The 21,528-nt window shown below is 47.0% G+C and overlaps 1 protein-coding gene and 1 long non-coding RNA gene across 2 annotated transcripts in view; both read right to left on the bottom strand.

The window, feature by feature from the left end:
* LOC310712949 overlaps positions 1 to 21,528 on the bottom strand; it is a 2,318,697-nt gene that overhangs the window by 1,970,336 nt on the left and 326,833 nt on the right. The window lies entirely within an intron of this gene.
* ACP7 (acid phosphatase 7, tartrate resistant (putative)) overlaps positions 1 to 21,528 on the bottom strand; it is a 35,257-nt gene that overhangs the window by 4,630 nt on the left and 9,099 nt on the right. The window contains exons 6-12 of the mRNA XM_083516284.1: positions 16,538 to 16,635; positions 13,662 to 13,724; positions 11,408 to 11,522; positions 11,173 to 11,286; positions 7,012 to 7,069; positions 5,200 to 5,267; positions 3,819 to 3,890 (exon numbers count right to left, since the gene is read on the bottom strand). Of these exons, the coding sequence (XP_083372410.1) occupies positions 3,819 to 3,890; positions 5,200 to 5,267; positions 7,012 to 7,069; positions 11,173 to 11,286; positions 11,408 to 11,522; positions 13,662 to 13,724; positions 16,538 to 16,635 (588 nt within the window). The remainder of the gene's footprint in view (positions 1 to 3,818; positions 3,891 to 5,199; positions 5,268 to 7,011; positions 7,070 to 11,172; positions 11,287 to 11,407; positions 11,523 to 13,661; positions 13,725 to 16,537; positions 16,636 to 21,528) is intronic.

The raw sequence follows: 21,528 nt of genomic DNA, 5'->3' as shown, positions 1-21,528 counted from the left end.
TTGCCAACCTGGTGACCTCCAGACGGGAGTTGCAGTCCTCAACATTTGAAGGGCACCCGGTTGGGGAGGGCTGGCCTAGCTGCAGAACAGAGAACTCAGGGGTTCTCAAACATTCTCGGGCCTCCCTGATTCCATGAACTGATCCCCAGTGCCTCCTACCCTATAAGTGCATTATTCAGAATAGCGGTTTGCATGCCCCACTAAGGAAGATAATAAATAACACAATGCAATCCAAATCAGGAATTATTATTTGCGCATTTATTCAAAATCCAATTAAAACTGAATGGCAGATGATGAAGATGGAGTTTATGGAGCTGGCTGACCTCACCGGGAGAATCCGCGACCAGAAAGAAGAGGAATACCAAGAAGATTGGAAGAAATTTAAAGACTATTTGAATAAATATTGTAATATTAAAGATATGTAATCCCCTGAAAGAATCAATTAGGCCTAGGATTAAATTGGGATTAAATAAATAAATAAGAAAACATACGATAAGAAAAGTTAGGAAATATGATTATGGCTGTGATGTGGTTTTAGGAGATAATGATATTGGAAACTGCTATATATAATTACTAAGAAACTCAGATGGAAGATATTTGAGGAAGTCAAGTAATGTGTTTATGAAGATGGATTTTGATTAATTAATTAAGTTTTAGCTTATGTGGTGATTTGATGTATTTTATGTTTTATGTTCTTTTTTTCTTTTTCCTTTTACCGTCTCATTCTTTTTTCTTTATTATTGTCGGCTTTTTCTTCTGTTATGTTTATGTATGGAAAATAATAAATATTATTATGTAAAAAAAATCCAATTAAAACCATTTAGTTTAATTAACTGAAGAAATCTGATGACCTTGATCCAGTGAGACAATGTTTTCAAAGATTGGCAATCATTTACCCTTCCAGTACCACCCGCCTCTCCCCATAGGGGATGCCCACTTTAGGAATTCCTGCCCTAACCCCTTCCAGTTGCCAAGGCTTCCCTTCTCCCTTCCCTCATTTGTTTCTGGAAACTGCTCAGACAGGGGGAGAGAGCAAGGTGGCACTCTCTGACCTGGAGAGCCTGATTTGTGTTGTGATAGCGATCACAACCAGGGAACCATTCAGTACTTAGGAATGGAACCATGGGTCAAAGTTGGAGCCCATGGGTTGCATTCAGAAGGTCCCAGGCTCAGGTGGGTGGCATATCCGGTTGGAAGGCTACCAGGTGGAAGCACAGCTGTCAACTTACAGATTTGAAAATAAGGGACCAGCAGCCTCAAAAATAAGGGATCAGCAGCCTCGAAAATAAGGGATTTTCCGGGCACAGGTACGTTCAACTTCTGAGCCCCTCCAAGCCAAAGGCAGAAAGCCCAGCCAGCAACCAAACGAAGCCTCAAGCGGTGGTTCCCACAGCGCAGCAACCCAGCAAAGGGGATGCAGCAAGGGAAACCACCGTCACCTCTCCGCTGGGAAGCGCTGAGCAAAGGCGAGTCCCTAGGCAACGCGGCCGATTTGATTGGCACGAGGCATGCAAGCTCCACCCCCCAGTCGTTCTTAGACTCCTTATTGGGTGAGCAACGCAGCCAAGCAACACAGCTGGAGCCTCCCTCCTCCCTGGCCGGCAGAGAGGGAGGGAGAGGAGCTGCTTCCTTTGAAACCCGGGAAATTTAAGGGACATCATCAATAAGGGACAGCAGCGGGATGCAGCGCTGGGATAAGGGAGTGTCCCGCCAAATAAGGGACGGTTGACAGCCATGGATGGAAGGTGATGACAAAGGCTGCTCTCTGCCCAAAATCCTGGAGACCAGGGACCGGCCGGAGGAAACAACATTCTCCCTCATAACACTAAAACTCGTGGACATCCCATGAAGCCAAATGTTTCAGGACAAACAGATAATAATAAATCATAATTTATACCCCGCCCTCCCCAGCCAAGACGGGCTGCTAACACCAGGTATAAAAACAATTGATTGAAATACAACTTAAAAACAAGGTTAAAATACAACATTAAAATGCAGCCTCATTTCAGTAGAAACTCAAATCAAAAACTTTTGGGGGGATGAAAACGTCAAGTCTTCACCAAGGCCAACTATCCAGACTGGTCCTACGTGGGCCAGAAAAAAGCCAGGGAAGTCCCCAAATAGGAGTTCCAACACAGAAGGAGAAAGGAAAGAGGGGGAGGGGATCAAGTTGATTCCAAGCCAAAGGCCAGGCGAAACAACTCTGTCTTACAGACAGATCCTGCAGGGCCCTGGTCTCAGGAGACAGAGCGTTCCACCAGGCCGGAGCCAGTGTTGAAAAGGCCCTGGTTCTGGTTGAGGCTAATCTGAATTCCTTAGGGCCCGGGACCTCTAGGGTGTTGCTGTTTATGGACCTCAAGGAATTAAGGATAAATTATTTCTTCATGCAATGCATTGTTAAACTACGGAACTCCTTGCCACAGGAGGCAGCGATGGCCACCAACTGGGATGGCTTTAAAAGAGGATGGGGCAAATTCAGAGGGCTATCGGTGGCTATTAGTCACAATGGCTATACTCTTGTCTCCACAGCCTGAGGCAGCATTGCTTCTGAATACCAGTGGCTGGGAACCACGGGAGGGGAGAGTGCTTTTGTACTTATGTTCTGCTCACTGATTTCCCATTGATGCATCGCGTTGGTCCTGGGATGATGCACAAGACGGACCAATGGCCTGATCATATTAGCAGACTCATATTATGTTTTGCCCTAGGTGTCAGGGACTGGGCAGAGGAGGAGTGGTGGAGAACCGCTTCTCCATCCTGACCCTTCTAGGGGGGAGGAAGAGGAAGACGGTACAGATTTACAACAGGGGTTTGCAGGAGGTCGCAGCTCAGAGGCAGATTAGGGGGGAAGCTGGGGAATTGTGGGAGAGCCAGAGCAACACCTGGCTGGCACTTTATCACCGGAAAGGATGCCAGGCCCTCCGTCTCCCAGAACCTGGCAAGCCTTGAAAGTAGGAGAGCAAAGAGATCAAAGACAGGGAGCACATAGCAGCACTTATAGAGGAGACGAAGAGAATGACAAATGGGGAAGAGATGGGGGGGCAGAGTGGAGATTCCCTTGGGACAAAGCCATTATCCAAGAGGCTGGGTTCCACAGCCTCTCTGTAAAGACTGAAAAAGGAAGGACCATAAGAAACTCTTCCTTGTCTTATACTTTCCTGGGCAGCCAGCCGGGAGCCGCTGACAGCACCCTAACACTAGGCTAGATGGGCAAAACAGTCTGATATGTGAGGAACTCTATATTCAGAGGGACGGTGTAATTCGCTCATAAGCCACCACTACCGTATTTTTCGCTCTATAGGACGCACTTTCCCCCCTCCAAAAATGAAGGGGAAATGTGTGTGCGTCCTATGGAGCGAACGCAGGCTCCTTGGCTTCAGCGATATCAACGCGAAGGCTCCGAAGCACAGAGGGAGCGCTCCCTCCGCGCTCCGGAGGCTTCACGTTGCTTTCGCTGTAGCCTGGAGAGAGAGAGGGGTTGGTGCGCACTGACCCCCTCGCTCTCCAGGCTTCAGGGATAGCCACCTGAAACCTTTGGAGCGCAGTGAGACCTCGCACTGCGCTCCAAAGGCTTCGGGTTCCTTTTGCTGAAGCAAGGAGAACAAGCCGGGAACTCGCGCTGCACTTGCTTCGCAATCTTGCCGCCACTCCCGGAACTGTTCTGGGGGCTGGGGTCGGGGGAAGCTTGGGCTTTTTTTTAAAAAAAAAATCTTGATTCCCCCCCCCCCCTAAAAACTAGGTGCGTCTTATGGTCCGGTGCGCCTTATGGAGTGAAAAATACGGTAGGTCTGTCCATCCACCCAAAACCTCACACTTACAGCTGATCCAGTGATAATATGAACAGGGGCACAAGGGTTCGTGTAAGGGGCCTCGGTGCTGCCATTGCAAACCTGAAGGAGAAAGAGAGATGAGGAGGATTATTCATTTACTGTATTATTATTATTATTATTGTTTATATACCGCCCTATACCCGGAGGTCTCACGGTGGTTCACAGAAAAGATCACAAGATACATAATCAGAATAAAAACAACAACCCAATAAAACACACATGCACACACACCCGGAAAAGAGCCACATTTTAAAAGGGTACAGGACAGGGGTCAGCAAACTTTTTCAGCAGGGGGCCGGTCCACTGTCCCTCAGACCTTGCGGGGGGTTGGACTATATGGGGGCGAATGAACGAATTCCTATGCCCCACAAATAACCCAGAGATGCATTTTAGATAAAAGGACACATTCTACTCATGTAAAAACATGCTAATTCCCGGACCATCCGCGAGCCGGATTGAGAAGCCGATTGGGCCGGATTCGGCCCCTGGGCCTTAGTTTGCCTATCCATGGTATAGGATCAGATCAAGCAAAGGCCTGGTTAAAAAGGAACGTTTTTGCCTGGTGCCTGAAGGTGTGTGATTAAGGCACCAGGCAAACTTCCCTGGGGAGAGCATTCCAGTACTTTAAATTTACTGTTTTTCCTATATATCCCACCTTTTCTCCCAGGAGCTCAAGGTGGTGGGCCTGGTCCTTCCCCCTTCCTCATTTAATCCCCACAACGACCCTGCGAGGTAGGTTAGGCTGAGAGGCCATGACTGGGCCAAGGTAGCTCTGGTCTCCCAGGTCCTAGCAGCCCATATTCCTACACTGTCTCCCATCCAGGCACTAACCAGGCCTGACCCTGCTTAGCTTCCCAGATCAGATTGGGCTCGTTCAAGTAAGAAGAGCAGGACTTTTTCGCAGTGGTGAAATTCCTGCTGGCAAGTCTGTGGAATGCCAGCAGCCCCTTCAAGGCCAGTTGCCTGAGGATTGGCAGTTCCACGGAGCAGGGGACCCTTTTGCAAAAGGAGATCATGTGGCTCGGGATTGGCTGGCAAAACTCTGAGACGGGCACCCCCAAACTCCAGGTGCTTTGGGACTACAATTCCCATCATCCACGTTAGCTAGGGATGATGGGAGTTGTAGTCCCAAAACATCTGGAGGGCCGAGTTTGGGGATGCTTGATCTGGGATGATCCTCGCTGCTCCCAGCCACTGAAGCAGGCGTGGCAGAGAGCCAGATTCGACAGATTCCAACCCAACAAGGTCTCCGAATCTCCCACCGCGGAGATTCTGCTGTGGGGTAAGGCCTCTCCCCCTTATCCCAGGTCTCGGGTGCCCTTCTCTGCTTCTGAACAGGACGCTGCCCCTTTGCCAAGCCTGGAATCACCTTGTAGTCATAGACCGGCCATAGCCTCTCGTAGGAGTGTTCGTGGGCCCACAGCTCCAGGTCAACCCCTGGAGGGAGGAGAAGAAGACGCTTTGCCAAGGCAGAGAACTGCAGCTGGTGCCAGGCAGACAGAGAAGCCCATGCCCCAACCTCTGCTCCCCCAAAGTCGCCGGCTCCATTGTACAGTGGTGCCTCGCAAGACGAAAAGAATCCGTTCTGTGATTCTCTTCGTCTAGCGGTTTTTTCGTCTTGCGAAGCAAGCCCATTGACGGATTAGCGGATTAGCACTATTAGCGGCTTTTAGCAGCTTATCTGCTGATTGGATCAACATGCAACATCATATAGATTAATAATGAGGTAGAGGGTATGTTTTATCATATGTGGTGGACATAAACGGGGAAAAGAATATTGGGAAATGATATATAATGAATTGGGGGGAAATGTTTGAAAGTAAGGTAAAGGTAAAGGGACCCTTGACCGTTAGGTCCAGTCGTGACCGACTGGGGTTGCGGTGCTCATCTCGCTTTACTGGCCGAGGGAGCCGGCGTACAGCTTCCGGGTACTAAGCCACTTCTGGCGAACCAGAGCAGTGCATGGAAACGCCGTTTACCTTCCCGCCGGAGCGGTACCTATTTATCTACTTGCACTTTGAGGTGCTTTTGAACTGCTAGGTTGGCAGGAGCAGGGACCGAGCAATAGGAGCTCACCCCGTTGCGGGGATTCAAACCGCCAACCTTCTGACTGGCACGTTCTAGGCTCTGTGGTTTAACCCACAGCGCCACCTGCGTCCCGCGTTTGAAAGTACCTTTCCAAAAAAGCCAGAGTCCTTTTTGTTGGGGATAATTTAGTCAGAAATTCCCAGGTGTCAAAAAAGATTATGTATGCAAATCATACATAATCATTACGTATGCTACTACCGCAGCTCGTGTTTTGCAAGCCCCAGAAAGAAAATGAGCGAGGTCCCAAACAAGGAAGAATGGCAACTTAAATTGGTGGAATGGGCACACCTCGGAGATTTAACATATAGAAGAATAGAAGAATATACATTTAAAGAAGACTGGAAAATGTTTACTGATTATTTGGGTGAAAGTTGTGTACATTTAAAAACACTGGTAGCATTAAGATAAGCAGTATAAATAGTTTTGATGGTGTACCAATGGAATGGCTTAGTTCACGTAAAATATGTATGCAAAATGAACCATGGAAAGAGAAGAAGAGAAGCCATTGATTTAAGGTTGTCTCAATGATTATCTTGAAATGTAAATTAGAAAAACTTAATAAAAACGATAATAAAATAATAATCATGAACTATACCACCCTAGACCAGGAGCTGGTCCTTAGGCAATACATGCAAAATAACGTTAATTCTAATCTGTGTAGAAGGCGATAAACAGTTTAAATTATAAAAACAGTTTTTATAATGTGAGGGGAGCCCTCTATTTTTGTACATAATAAAGCCGCAGCATTCAGTTGCAAAAGAGTATGCTTCGGGGCTTGTGCCAATTTTATTTTACTGTTTAATCGTCTCAATTTTATTTTATTGTTTGGTTGTGCCCTTTGCCCTTTGTTGCACCAGAGAAGTTCCCCTCCACGTTCTTCCAGGATCACGCTGTCATGAGCCTGGCTGTTTCGAGAAGAGAACTTTAAGCTATAAAAGTTAATATTGTCTCCCGTGAGAAGACGGAGGTCTGTGTCACTGTTGGAGTTCTTCGGGGCTGATTTATGATAGCTTTGGTTTAATGTATAATAATCTCAACAGATCTGATAGCCAGAATGGAGGTGTGGGCAGGGAAGGCGGAGGAAAATACCTACCGTATTTGTAGAACAGGTCCTCCAAGCCAAACTGCTGTGGGTCAAGGCCTCGGCGGATCTGGGAAGTTGAGGTGGGGGGAAAGGAGAGAGGGAGAGAGAGAGAGAACAGATTAATCCATGCCAGCCCACTACCCCCATCGTTCAGCCCGGACACTGAGATCCAGCGCCGAGGGCCTTCTGGCGGTTCCCTCGCTGCGAGAAGTAAGGTTACAGGGAACCAGACACAGGGCCTTCTTGGTGGTGGCATCCACCCTGTGGAACACCCTCCCTTCAGATGTCAAGGAAATAAGTAGCTATCCTATCTTTAAAAGACATCTGAAGGCAGCCCTGTTCAGGGAAGTTTTTAATATTTAACGCTGTATTGTTTTTAATACTTGATTGGGAGCCGCCCAGGGTGGCTGGGGAGACTCAGCCACATGGGCGGGGTATAAATAATAAATTATTATTATTATTATTATTATTATTATTATTATTATTATTATTATTGTTGTTGTTGTTGTTGTTATTATTATTATTATTACTACTTACTCAAGACTCTCCTGTGAAAGAAGGTTGCAATGTTTGGGACTTTTTAGTTTAGAGAAAAGGCGAGTCAGAGGCGAAACAACAGAAATTTAAAAAATTATGCATGTCCTGGAGAAAGCGGATAGAGAAAGGTTTGCCCCCCTCTCTCATAACACTAATGAAGCTGGATGTTGGGAGATTCAGGGCAGATGAAAGAAAGCCCTTCTTCACGCAGCGCGTAGTTAAAACTGCTGTTATAAAAATTTTAAGGTCTCAAATATAGAATAAATATTCATAAATGAACACCTATCTAAATATATGAACCACGTGTCTCAACTAGCACGGGAGAGCAATCCTGAAGCCATTTTGACTCTCCCAATGACATCAGATATTCCTCTGCAAGAAGGGAGGGAAATGGGGTAAGTCTTCCCATTGTCTTTTTGCTTGCAAATCCTGTCTTAAGGGAGTATTTGTGTATGAAAAGGGTGAGCCTGTGACCTGGATTCAGGAACTAAAGTATTTACCCTCACAAAAGAATGGCCAGACTGCCCATGTAATGCAATCAGTGACCATTATCAGGTAGACTGCCTTCCTCTGTGATGTACAGTGGTACCTCGGGTTAAGTATTTAATTCGTTCTGGAGGCCCATTCTTAACCTGAAACTGTTCTTAACCTGAAGCACCACTTTAGCTAATGTGGCCTCCCGCTGCTGCCGCGCCGCCAGAACACGATTTCTGTTCTCAACCTGAAGCAAAGTTCTTAATCTGAAGCACTATTTCTGGGTTATCGGAGTCTGTAACCTGAAGTGTATGTAACCTGAAGCGTATGTAACCCGAGGTACCACTATATGTATTTTTTTGCGGGGGGAAGTGAGTGGGGACCCTGTTGCAACAGTTCCTTGAATAAAGACCAGGCTTATTAGCCGCTTTGCTACTCAACATACTCTGGCTGGCCTCTGTTATTTTCTCCTACCAATAGGTAACCCATTAAGGACTCTATACAGGCCCTGTAATACCCCATAAGGGAGCAGTTTTTTCCCTATAACACTGTGGAACTCCCTGCCACAGGAGGGAGCAACGGCCACCAACCTCGACAGCTTTAAAAGAGGGATAAGACAAATTCATGGAGGAGAACGCTTTCAGTGGCTCCTACCACAATGGCTATGGTCCGTCCTCCACTATCTGAGGCAGCAACGCATCTGAACGCCTGTTTCTGGAAACCCCAGGAGGGGAGAGTCTCTCTTGTGTTCACGTTCTACTCGCTGGTTTCCCACAGGCATTCCCCTATGGGAACTAGATGGGCTACTGGCCTGATCCTGTAGGCTCTTCCCAGGTTCTTAGGGATTATTGTATAATAATTGCTTGACTACTGTAATTTGCTCTACACGGGGCTGCCCTTGAAGGTGGCCCAAAAACTCCAGCAGGTGCAGAATGTCGCGGTGAGGCTCCTTATGGGGTCCTGGCTGCGGAATCACATTCATCCACTGCTTTACCAGCTGCACTGGCTCCCGGTGGAGTACAGGGTCAGGTTTAAGGTGCTAGTTTTGACCTTTAAAGCTCTATGCAGCCTAGGACTCTCGTACCTACAGGACCGCCTCTCCTGGTATGCCCCGCAGAGGACCTTAAGGTCCACAAATAACATTTTGGAGGTCCCAGATCGCAAGGTGGTTAGGTTGGTCTCAACTATGGCCAGGGCCTTTTCAGTACTGGCCCCGACTTGGTGGAACGCTCTGTCCCAAGAGACCAGGGCCCTGCGGGACTTGACATCTTTCCGCAGGGCCTGTAAGACAGAGTTGTTCCGCCTGGCCTTTGGTTTGGACTCAGTCTGACCCTTATGTTTACCTCCCCTTATGGTCTTGATTTATCAGCTACTTTTAAAATGAGGCTGCATTTTAAATTGCATTTTAACCTGTATTTTAAATTGGGTTTTTTTCTTTTTCTTTCCCGCTATTATGTTTTTACTGGGATTTTATTGGTGTTAGCTGCCCTGAGCCCAGCTCTGGCTGGGGAGGGCGGGGTATAAATAAAAATTATTATTATTATTATTATTATTATTATTATTATTATTATTATTACTACTACTACTAGTAGTAGTAGTAGTAGTAGAATACATCCCCACCTCAGTTCTGCAGAAGACAGGATGTGGTACTGAGCGGAGAACCCATCTTCCAAAAAATCTGAGCTCTCATTTTAATAAGCCAAAAAACAAATTTCTAGCCCTCACGGTGGCAAAGATATGCTTAGCAGTGTGGGAACTAATGCCTAGTAAAATCTTCGGAGGGGAAGGGGCTTCCTTCCTTCCACAGCCTCCTGCCTTTTCCTAGTATCTGGGTCAAATGGAATTAGTTGTGCCAAGCATGAAAAGCCCTTTTTCTACACTGTATGCTCTGTGAATCGGTACAGCCTATGGGACATGGCATAAACCCCCCCTGTTTAAGGAGGATATTGACAAGCTGGAAGGTTTGCAGAGGAGGGCGACCAAGATGATCAAGGGTCTGGAAACCAAACCAGGAACGGTTGAAGGAGCTGGGTATGTTTAGCCTGGAGAAGAGGAGGCCAACTCCTTGAAAGATTCCATCAACAGTGTCTCCGAAAAATTTTACACATCAGTTGGGAAGACAGGTGAACTAATGCCAGTGTACTGGAAGAAGCAAAGATCACCAGTGTTGAAGCAATGATTCTTCAACATCAACTTGGTTGGACTGGTCATGTTTTGCGGATGCCTGATGATCGTCTTCCAAAGCAACTACTCTATTCCGGACTTAAAAACGGGAAGCGTAATGTTGGTGGTCAACAAAAGAGGTTTGAAGACTGTCTCAAGGCAAATCTAAAAAAATGTAGCATAAACACCAACAACTGGGAAACACTGGCCTGTGAGCGCTCCAGTTGGAGAACAGACTTTAGAAGAGTTTGGATTTGATATCCCGCTTTATCCCTACCCTAAGGAGTCTCAAAGCGGCTAACATTCTCCTTTCCCTTCTTCCCCACAACAAACACTCTGTGAGGTGAGTGAGGCTGAGAAGACTTCAGAGAAGTGTGACTGGCCCAAGGTCACCCAGCAGCTGCATGTGGTTCACCAGATTATGAGTCCACCACTCTTAACCACTACACCACCTTTACCAAAGGTGTCATGGGCTTTGAAGACACTTGAACTCAGGACGCAAGGGAGAAACGTGCTAAGAGGAAGGCACGCTTGGCAAATCCACACCGTGATCAACTCCCGCCCGGAAACCAATGTCCCCACTGTGGAAGGACGTGTGGATCCAGAATTGGCCTCCACAGCCACTTATGGACTCATTGTTAAGGCCGTGTTTATGGAAGACAATCTTACTCGGCAACGAGGGATCACCAAAGAAGAAGATCTGAAGGGCTGTCACAAGGAAGAGGGAGTCAGCTTGTATTCTGCTGCTCCAGAGGGTAGGACTCGAACCAACGGATTCAAATGACAAGCAAGAAGATTCGCATTAAACTTTAGGAAGACGTTCCTGGCGGGAAGAGCTGTTTGACAGTGGAAAGGAGTCCCTCAGAAGGTGGAAAGGACTCTCCTTGGTTGGAGAGTGTTAGCAGAAGTTGCGTAGCCATCTGCCAGGGATCCCTGCATTGGACTAGATGACCCCTGGTGTCCATTCTACATCTATGGTTCCTTCCTCTCACTTACAATGCTCTCGTACAGCGTACAGTCATCCTGGTCGTTGTTGGAGCAGTACATGGGCCTGTGCCCCATGGTAATGATCCAGGGACGTTCCTTGCGCCGTTCAGGCTGGTTCGCCTCCTGCCGGAGAGGTAAAGGCAGCCGTCAGCAGTGAGTGGGGGACGCCAACCCCCCAGAGGCAAGCTGCCACTTTCCCCCTTCCCACCTCACCCCTCCAAAAAAACCGAGGTCTGCTCCTCACCTGCAGGTCCTTCTCCAGCCACTGAAATTGCTCTGCCACGAGCTGCTGTCCATATTTCAAGAAGAAGTAGACCTCGGTGGAGAAGGAAATGATGTGGGCAGGTCCAACATCCCAGCTGCGGGGAAAGATGAGCAGTCAGGGGACCCCAGGAGAACACCAACAAGCCTCACTCCGTAAGGAATGACTGGGAGCAGCCGCCGAGACCCCACAACACCGGTCCTGAAAGACCTACATTGGCTCCCAGGACGTTTCCGAGCACAATTGAAAGTGTTGGTGCTGACCTTTAAAGCCCTAAACGACCTCAAAGGCCCAGTAGACCTGAAGGAGCGTCTCCACCTCCATCGTTCTGCCCGGACACTGAGGTCCAGCACTGAGGGCCTTCTGGCGGTTCCCTCATTGAAAGAAGCCAAGTTACAGGGAACCAGGCACAGGGCCTTCTCAGTGGTGGCGCCCGCCCTGTGGAATGCCCTCTCCTCAGATGTCAAGGAAAGAAACAACTACAGTGGAACCTTGCGTTGCAGACGTAATCCGTGACAGAGGCACGTCCGCAACCCGCAGTGTTTGTAACCTGCAGCGCTGCGTCTGCGCACACACGTGACATGATTTGGCGCGTCTTCTGCGCAAACAGTGAAACCCAGAAGTAACCCTTTCCGGTACTTCTGGGTTTCCCGCGGTCCGCAACCTGAAAACACGTAACCCGAAGCGTCTGTAACCCGAGGTACCACTGTACCAGACGTTCGGAAGACATCTGAAGGCAGCCCTGCTTAGGGAAGTTTTTAATGTTTGGTGTTTTATTGCGTTTTTAATATTCTGTTGGGAGCTGCCCAGAGTGGCTGGGGAAACCCAGCCAGATGGGCGGGGTATAAATAATAAACTATTATTATTATTATTATTATTATTATTATTATTATTATTATGAGTGTCACACTTCAAGATGACAAGGCCCAGCCCTAGAATCATAGCTGTCAACTTACAGATTTGAAAATAAGGGACCAGCAGCCTCGAAAATAAGGAATCAGCAACCAAAATAAGGGATCAACAATTACTTTGATAAAATACATATTTTGTCGCGTGCAAATGGCTTTAGATACCTATTAGGTCCATAAATTACCATATAGCATATATTCAACACAACCTTTGTTGTTGACAAAGGACAGCTGGACATAGAAAGGGCCCCATTACCTTCAGTAGTTTATTTAAGGGACATCATCAATAAGGGACAGCAGCGGGACATGGCGCTGGGATAAGGGACTGTCCCGCCAAATAAGGGACGCATGACAGCTATGCCTAGAATGCACCAGGCTGGGCTGCTCATAGCTCCCTCTCCTCTACGCTCCTGTTCACCCAGCTTGGCTTGTGTTAAAACCAGCCAATTGCTCTGGGGAGATGCTCCAAATTATTCCAGCTGATTTACCCAGCATCGAGTCATTGACCCGAAGCAACGGATCCAAGTTACAAGAAGGGAGATTCCATCTGAACATCAGGAAGAACTTTCTGTGAGTAAGAGCAGTTTGAGAGGGGAACGGACTCCCTTGGAAGCTGCTATACTCTCCTTCCATGGAGGTTTTAAAGCAGAGGTTGGATGACCCTCTGTCATTGATGCTTGAGTTGAGATTCCTGCATTGCAGGGGGCTGGACTGGATGAACCCCAGGGGTCCCTTCCTACAATTCTAGGATTGAGAAGCTGTGAAGTTCTCAAACTTTTTTGGGTCCCTGCCTCTGCAGTTCCATAAACTCATTCCCAGTGCCCTCTACTCTATGAAAAGCACTGTTCAGAATAGCACTTTGCAAGACCCACTAAGGAAGATAGTGACAGAATAAAATTCAAGCCAGGAACAATTAATTGCCCGTTTGTTCAAAATCCAATTAAAACTATTTAGTTTAATTAATTCACCCAACGGGTGAACTTGGTCCCGTGATACCAGCTTTTCAGAGTCTGAGAGTCGTTTACACCTTCAGCAAACACCCCCCCTTAGGGACCCCCGGGGAATACCACCTCTTCTGCAGAGGGCGCTGCCACTCACTTTGTGAACCCCTGAGCTCTCCTGGGCATAGCCAGTGATGCCCTCAAGGTAACGGTGGTGGCTTCTGCAATAGGCCCTTTTTTCCAGGAAGCTTGCATTTTACGCAAATCAGCATCAAGGCACACATTATCCAGATGGCTCTAGTGACACGCCACCTCTTCAGCATTTTGCAAGACGGCCACCAACGAGCAGGAAATCCGGCCGCTTGGCCTGGGCTAGACAACACCCACCTGTACCAGAGGCTCTCCGTGTCACCGGGCATGTTGAAGCGGAAGCGGTAGTTGGAGAAGTTGCTGAAAGAGGAAGCGAGGGAGAAAGTCACGGGGGGGAGAGGGACGTCGCAGCCCCTGCCCTTCATAATGAAGTTTATATGTAACAGTAATAAATTTATTTATATCCCGCCCATCTGTCAGCATGTAACTCCTGTGCTCAGGGAGCTGTACTACCCAGGACAGGATGGGGTTGTGCAGGGTTGTTAAGGCAGCAGAGAGCATTGTTGGCTGCCCACTCTCCACCTTAGAGCAGATTTATGCCACAAGGTGCCATAGGAAGGCACTGGACATAGTAAAAGATCCATCGCATCCTGGTCACTGTCTCTTCGAGCTCTTGCCGTCGGGACGGAGATACAGGATGATGAAGACAAGAACGAGCCGTCTTAAGAACAGCTTCTTCTCCAGAGCGATCTCGGCCCTGAATGGGAAGCCCGGACTTTGAAAGTCATCGAATCTCCCTTGCTGTATTATACTGTATTGTTTAATTAGTGTTTTTATGGAGCAGTCAAGTAATTTCGTTGTCCCCGAAGGGGGCAATGACAATAAAGATATTATTATTATTATTATTATTATTATTATTATTATTATTATTATTATTATCTGTGCCGGTTGCCGATTTGATACCGGGCCAAGTTCAGGATGTTGCTATTTGAACATAAATGTAGGAGTGCAAATATCCAGAGTGTGGGGTCAGGTGGGATTACTATGAGGAATTATAAAATATGCATCAAGCCATTGTGTCCACGATGAATGCAGTGTGTTGACTGGGTTTGATTCATTGACAATAATTTCTGACCAAATCCCACAACCCTCTGCATCTCCGGCCGTTTCCTCTACTACCCATTTCTCTTGCTTGACAAGTCGCGTACACAGCCCAGTTGCTTTGCCAGGCATGCAACCTGGGCCATAAAGAGAGTGGGCAAGCTTCTTTGATGTAGCTTTTCTGATATGTTAATCTCAGGATGTAGATCTTAGGGCCTGGAAATAGTTTCACAGGAAGGTGATAAAGATGCCTATCTCCTTGCCATCCTTCCATCCTCTCCTGTTTACTCCTGAGTTTCTCTAGTGATCTTTTATTTACTCTCAGATTATGTATGCATGCTCAGAGTAGTCTTTGTAGTTAAAAGAATTTATTTATCAGAAGAATCTGATTGGTTCTTACAAACACTCTGTAAAAGTTCTTTTGTGAATAAAACGACCTGGGCCGAGGGGTGGAGAGACGCAGAGATTATTATACGCACCCTTCCCAGAGTCTTGCTGGTCCAACCTCTGTGTGTATTCTTATTAATAAGAGTTCAATCCTTCCTTTACTTTGGGAATGCCTCACATAAAACCCTGGACAACTTGGCACCATTTTACCTGTGAGGTCGCTTTGATCGGTGGAATTGGCACCATTACTGGTGCCACATAATAGTGGCATTTGTTTGTCTTGGAAGACAGTGGAGGAGTGCATCTTTGGGGGCGAGGTCAAGCTGTTGGGACAGTTGCATCTGAGACCAATATGGAAGAGACATGTTTTGCTGCAGCTGGGGCAGATGAAGGCGTCTGCAGGGCGTTTCTTCTCTCTGCCTTCCTCCCAGCGGTCATTCCTCTTCTGGTCACTGCTGTTGGATGCACAACCTGACCGTCTGTCTCCAGGCACAGTGGTCGCCTACAAGGGATTCCCACACGGCGGGATTGACGCTGCCAGCCTTTGTGTCATGTTGGCAGACACGCTCATACCTGCGGGACCGCCTCTCCTTGTATGCCCCACGGAGGACCTTAAGGTCCATAAATAGCAACACTCTAGTGGTCCCGGGCCCTAAGGAAGTCAGATTAGCCTCAACCAGAGCCAGGGCCTTTTCAGTGATGGCTCCAGCCTGGTGGAACGCTGTGTCTCATGAGACCAGGGCCCTGCAGTATCTGATTTCTTTCCACAGGGCCTGTAAGACAGAGTTGTTCCGCCTGGCCTTTGGCTTGGAATCAACTTGATCCCCTCCCCCTCTTTCCTTTCTCCTTCTGTGATGGAACTCCTATTTGGGGACTTCCCTGGCTTTTTTTCTGGCCCATGTAGGACCAGTCTGGATAGTTGGCCTTGGTGAAGACTTGACGTTTTCATCCCCAAAAAGTTTCTACTGAAATGAGGCTGCATTTTAATGTCGTACTTTAATCTAGTTTTTAAGCTGTATTTTAATCAATTGTTTTTATACCTGGTGTTAGCCGCCCTGAGCCCGGTCTTGGCTGGGGAGGGCGGGGTATAAATAATAATAATTATTATTATTATTATCTTTGTAGCTCAAAATTGGTCTGATGCCGGAAGCCAACTCCCAAAAGAGCCCCTCCTTGGGGCTCCTGCCGTCTTCGATTCTGTGGACATGGCCAAGCCAGCGCAGACGTCACTGAGGCAGGAGTGCAGACATGCTTGGTGGGAATGTGGACTTGGAGGAGCACATCTTTGTTTGAGACTCTGTCCTGCCATGTGATGCCCAAAATCTTCCTGATGCACCTGTTCCACACCTGTAAGAACTCAATCTTTGAAGCGCCCTGCCTACTGACATCCACGATGGGCCTTCAATGTACAGTGGTACCTTGGGTTAGACACACATCAGGTTACATACGCTTCAGGTTACAGACTCCGCTAACCCAGAAATAGTGCTTCAGGTTAAGAACTTTGCTTCAGGATGAGAACAGAGATCATGTGGTGGCAGCGGGAGGCCCCATTAGCTAAAGTGGTTAAGAACAGTTTTAGGTTAAGAACGGACCTCCAGAACGAATTAAGTACTTAACTCGAGGTACCACTGTACTCTTTTAAGCGCCTGCTAAAACCAGTTTATTCTCAGCCAGTTGCTACTCACTATTTTTCTTCGTGATTCCCAGGGCAAGTCATGTACGGTACCAAGGCAGCCACAGGCTCAATCTTCCTCATGAAGGCATCTCCAACGTAGGCATTGTTCTGCAAGACAGGGAAAAGCAAGCTTCGGGTGAGGGGAAGGGTCTGGCTCCCCAAAGCCCAGACAGAGCTACCCGCAAGGATTCTACACCAATGCTCCACACCCCTGTATTTTCCCACAAAGTTTCCAGCGTGTCACAACAGTCCAGTCTAGACAGAATTGAGGTCTGATGTTGACACGCCAACGTAAGCCTCGTCATGCAAAACAGGGAAGCCAAACACAAGCTGAAAGAACTTGTGCAAATCTGCTTCACGTGGAGTTGCCTTGGCAGAGGATTTTGACTTCTCATAAGCTCAGAGGAGCACACAGACTTTGGCATCAGCCAGGCTGGTGTGGTTACTCCACAGGCGCCGGCATGAGGGCAGCTGAGGGCAGCCATTCCAGCAGTGAGAAGCAGAACTCGCTCTATCAGCTCTGTGGGGGCAGGCCAGCTCTGCCATTAGACAACAAGTGCTTAAGAATCGATGGCTGGGTTTTGTTTTTTCCTCCTCCCTCCCCATCCCTTTCCCCTCGCATGTTGTCGAGAATCCAGCTCGACATCAGTAAGAAATCAGTCTCACACCAAGATGACTTGAAGAAAAAGCTTTGGCTTCAGCCGTGCCATGTTTATTGTGTGCAGTAAAAAATAGATCATCCTCCCTCCTCCAGCACAACGCTTGCTCTGCCTGGTACTCAAAAGTAACAAATCAAAGGAATGTAACCTTGCTTTTGCCCACAGACAAAGAGAGTGTTATGCTACGTGAGCCAATCATTAGTCTAGCATGAGGTGTTCACTTGCTCATCATGCTCTTAGCAATATCTCGTGCTGTAAAATCACTCTGCAATAATAAGAACTCTGCTCATGCTCTTATGTACAAGCAATCATTTTCCCACATGCCCTCTTTTCTTGTTTATATTATAAGAGGGACCATTAGTCAGAATCGCAATCCCATTACCTAAGCATTTATATTTTGCAACATAAATTCCCCTTGTAACCCCTGTGGTGGGCCGTGGTCGAAACCACCATGCAATGCTTTGGGAAATCAAAAAAGGCAAGCATTGAATACAACAGCACATCATAATAAAACCAACAATACATGCAATTACAATCAATAATAAATTTCTTAATCATAATCCATTAGGTAACCAAAAAAATAACCAATCCCATGGACCAAAACCTTCAGGTGGATTCAAAGGATTATGGGTTATCATTTGTTCCATATAATCAATAATAGCGGAGATATTGGTCAATTGATCAGTTATATACATACAATAATGAGAATGAATTAAGGCACAAATTCCACCTTTAGAGGCAAGGATTGCATTTAAAGCATACAAAATTTATAAAGCAACTTCTCTCATTTCTGACTTTTTTTGTTTGTTTTTTGTTGATTATTTTTAAAACAAAGATGATAGAATTAAAAACAAAGCTTCGGTCCAATTTGCCACAAAATAACCATAAATCAGATTGAAGCAAACATGTAGATTTACTTCTCATCCAGTCCAACCAAACATAAAAATCTCTACACGCAGCCTGTTGTTCATAAGTCACGTAGGTTGTGACATTATTAACTGAAACTTTCGGTCTATCACTCATAGTGGTAATATTAAAAAAAACAAGAAGATCCATTAACATACGCATAGGTCCAATTACAATATGGATAATGACCTAAAAATTTTTTTGCTATTATGATTAAAATGAAAACAATAAGGCACTATTTCTGCAAGCAACAAAACACAGAGAATAAACTTATACGATTGTCCTTCATATTATTGCTAATCTTAAATGAAGCATTTACTGGAAAGCTAGAATACCACCACCCAAAAAGGTTCAAAGCTTTGAGAAGCTTTTTTTTAAAATCATTTTTCTCAGCAGCTAAAAGGGCACTAGCCAAGCATATTCCGCTTGCTGTAACTAAAAAGTTTGCAACAAGGTCGAGAACAGAGCCCATTGTCTTCGCGGGCCTTGCTAAAGAACCACATTGCAACTTTCTTTCTGTCCGGGAACCATGCCAAAGCACAAAAAATGAAACAACTGGAACACACTAAAATCCCCTCACCCCCTCCCTTGCCAAGAGTCCACAATAGTTCCAAGACAGCCCTCTGTACATGCTCAGGGGAACATATCATAGGGCAGGACTCCTGAGGGAGGAGAAAAAAAAGAAGAGAACTGGGGGGTAAAATCCAAGTGATGTCAATAAGGATGAGAATGGTAAATTAGTCCAATGGCCACTTCCGAGCAACCTGTGTGATATTTCATGGCTCGATTATTGGCATGTAAAAACCACAATCCAGAAGAAGTCACACAACCATTTCTGCAGATACAGGAGCCCATTTGCTGTAAATAAGTCTGATGTATTGCTCCTTGTACTGCTGAGTCAAAAGTCCAAGCCCAATGAAGCGTGATGACACAGATGGGATGGTTGCTATTAGGAGGCAGCAAAACTGTAATGATGTTTGGTGGTTGAAGTGGCTTCCCAGGGAAAAGGGGGGCCAATGCAGTAGGGATGAAGATGGCCTTTCAGCGTGCCAGGAAACACTGGAACAGCGGTGGAAGAGCCTCTTCCATTGCAGAGGTGATTGTGATCTTGTCTGCTGGATCCTTATGTCCTTTAAGGGCAGAAAATAGTGGAGACAAAGTGGAGGTGGGCAAGTCCAAATAACTCTTTATCCAATTCAGCTGTCCAAGAATTTGTTGTAATTCCACCAGTTTAAGATGATCAGGGAACTGTAGTTGAGGCGTGACTGGAATGGCTGCAGATGCTGGCAGCTTGTGTCCCAGGCACGTAATAGGTAAGGTCCGCTGGATTTTTTCCTTAGCCACTGTCAAGCCAACAGGTTTTATCCTTTGCAGGATTTTGGGACACGGCGGAGGACAAGGCCATGGCTAGCAGGCCGTGGCTAGCAGTGCCCACTGACTGGCAGGCTTTAAGCATATCAGCAATGGCTATATTTGATGTTGTCATCAAAGGGGGCAGCACTTGCTTACAGTCCTCATGTGCATGATAAAACGCAAGCTGGCAAACAATCGCTTCTTGTGCTGCCAGGTCCTGAACTTGCCGCTTGAAGGTATTGTACAAGCGATCAACAAATTGTCCATAGGGCTTTGCAGGGCCCTGTCTGATGCTTCCCCATCGGCCATTGCGCTCATTCTTGTCATCAGGGACAGAGGCCAGAGCCTCTTGGGCTGAGGCTATGGTGGCTGCCCAATACATAGGATCAAGGGCCAACTGTTGGGCAATAGGAAGAAAATTGCCTCCTCCCGTCAGCCCATCGAGAACATCAGTTTGGGTCAGCATGACGGGGGCTGAGAGAGTTGGACTGTCTGAATCAAAGGCAAGCAACGGAGGAGCAGCAGGAGGAGTCTCTTGGAGGGCAGTGGAAATGGGGGGTGTGGAATGCGAAGAATGCAGAGGAGGGACGACAGGAGCCGAAGGAGGAAAAATGTCTGCCTGTTTGGGAGGCTGATAAGATGGTGCTTCTGAAGGCAGCATGAGGACTGGGAGGGGGGGCAAAGGAGCTGAAGCAGCGGCCAGGAGGAGATTTGTAGGAGTTAGGCTTGAGATAGCCTTATAAACCTTACAGCAGGCATGCAAAACTTTGACATCAATCTGAGGATGGTTTTGGAAAAATTGTCCTATTTTTTCCCAGTCTTTTAAACTATAATTCCCATGCTGAGGAAACCAGGGACAGTGAATATCCAATGCTTCTATAAGAGACACGATATCAGCATCTGAGACAATGAGGCTGTTGCTGGCCAAGAGAAATTTAAGGTCTTCAAAAAACTTTTTCTGTGGTGGAGAGAGACACTGCCCCATAATGGCAAAAGAAAGGGGGGGGGTTGGGAGCACTCACCAGGGATCCACTAGGTGGATGAACGACGCGTCTGCAACCTTTGCCAGGCGAGGTGAGGCTGAACGTTGTAAAACAGCATGAAGTCCGAAATAAATCACACGAGGACACCAAGGGAGCACTCACCGGGATCCATAGCGGATGAAAGACGCGTGGTGAGCGCTGAACGATGAGAAACAACGTGGAGTCCGAAGGTAGTCACACGGGGCACCAATTGTCGAGAATCCAGCTCGACATCAGTAAGAAATCAGTCTCACACCAAGATGACTTGAAGAAAAAGCTTTGGCTTCAGCCGTGCCATGTTTATTGTGTGCAGTAAAAAATAGATCATCCTCCCTCCTCCAGCACAACGCTTGCTCTGCCTGGTACTCAAAAGTAACAAATCAAAGGAATGTAACCTTGCTTTTGCCCACAGACAAAGAGAGTGTTATGCTACGTGAGCCAATCATTAGTCTAGCATGAGGTGTTCACTTGCTCATCATGCTCTTAGCAATATCTCGTGCTGTAAAATCACTCTGCAATAATAAGAACTCTGCTCATGCTCTTATGTACAAGCAATCATTTTCCCACAGCATGTCATATTATTATTACTACTTTCTTTATTATTGTAAGCCTGTGGGTAGGGACTGTCTTGCTTTGGTGCTATGTGAGCCACGCTGGGAGCCTTTTTGACCAGGATTCAACTGCTCTAAGTAAACAACACAAATAACATTTTTTAAACCACCCATTTCCAATCCCAAAGGCAGCAAGTCCTCTTTAGCTGTTGTCAGGGAACTGACATCGGAGCGAGAGGCGAAGGGGAGGCTCCCAGATGATGCTGGCGAAGGACCCAGCAGCAGGGGGAGAAACAGCTCAGTAGAGGGGGAAGCCAATCAGCACAACACCAGGGATAAAGGGGGGCAGACGGGGGAATCGAAGAGAGGGCTCCAGGACTCTTCACTGGAGATCAGTGAGGAGAGCCCAGGTCCTCCGCTACCCACGCCTTCTCTGCGCAGAAGACTCCCGCGCAGTGAGAAGAGGAGGAGACTGGGTGTCAAACAACTTTTATGTTAGAAGAGGTTCAA

The sequence above is a fragment of the Podarcis liolepis genome (genome assembly GCF_965112155.1).
Source record: "Podarcis liolepis genome assembly, chromosome: 7".
In the NCBI taxonomy this organism is placed as follows: domain Eukaryota; kingdom Metazoa; phylum Chordata; class Lepidosauria; order Squamata; family Lacertidae; genus Podarcis; species Podarcis liolepis.
Note: the sequence above shows the minus strand (reverse complement) of the source record. Positions and strands in the feature narration are given on the sequence as shown.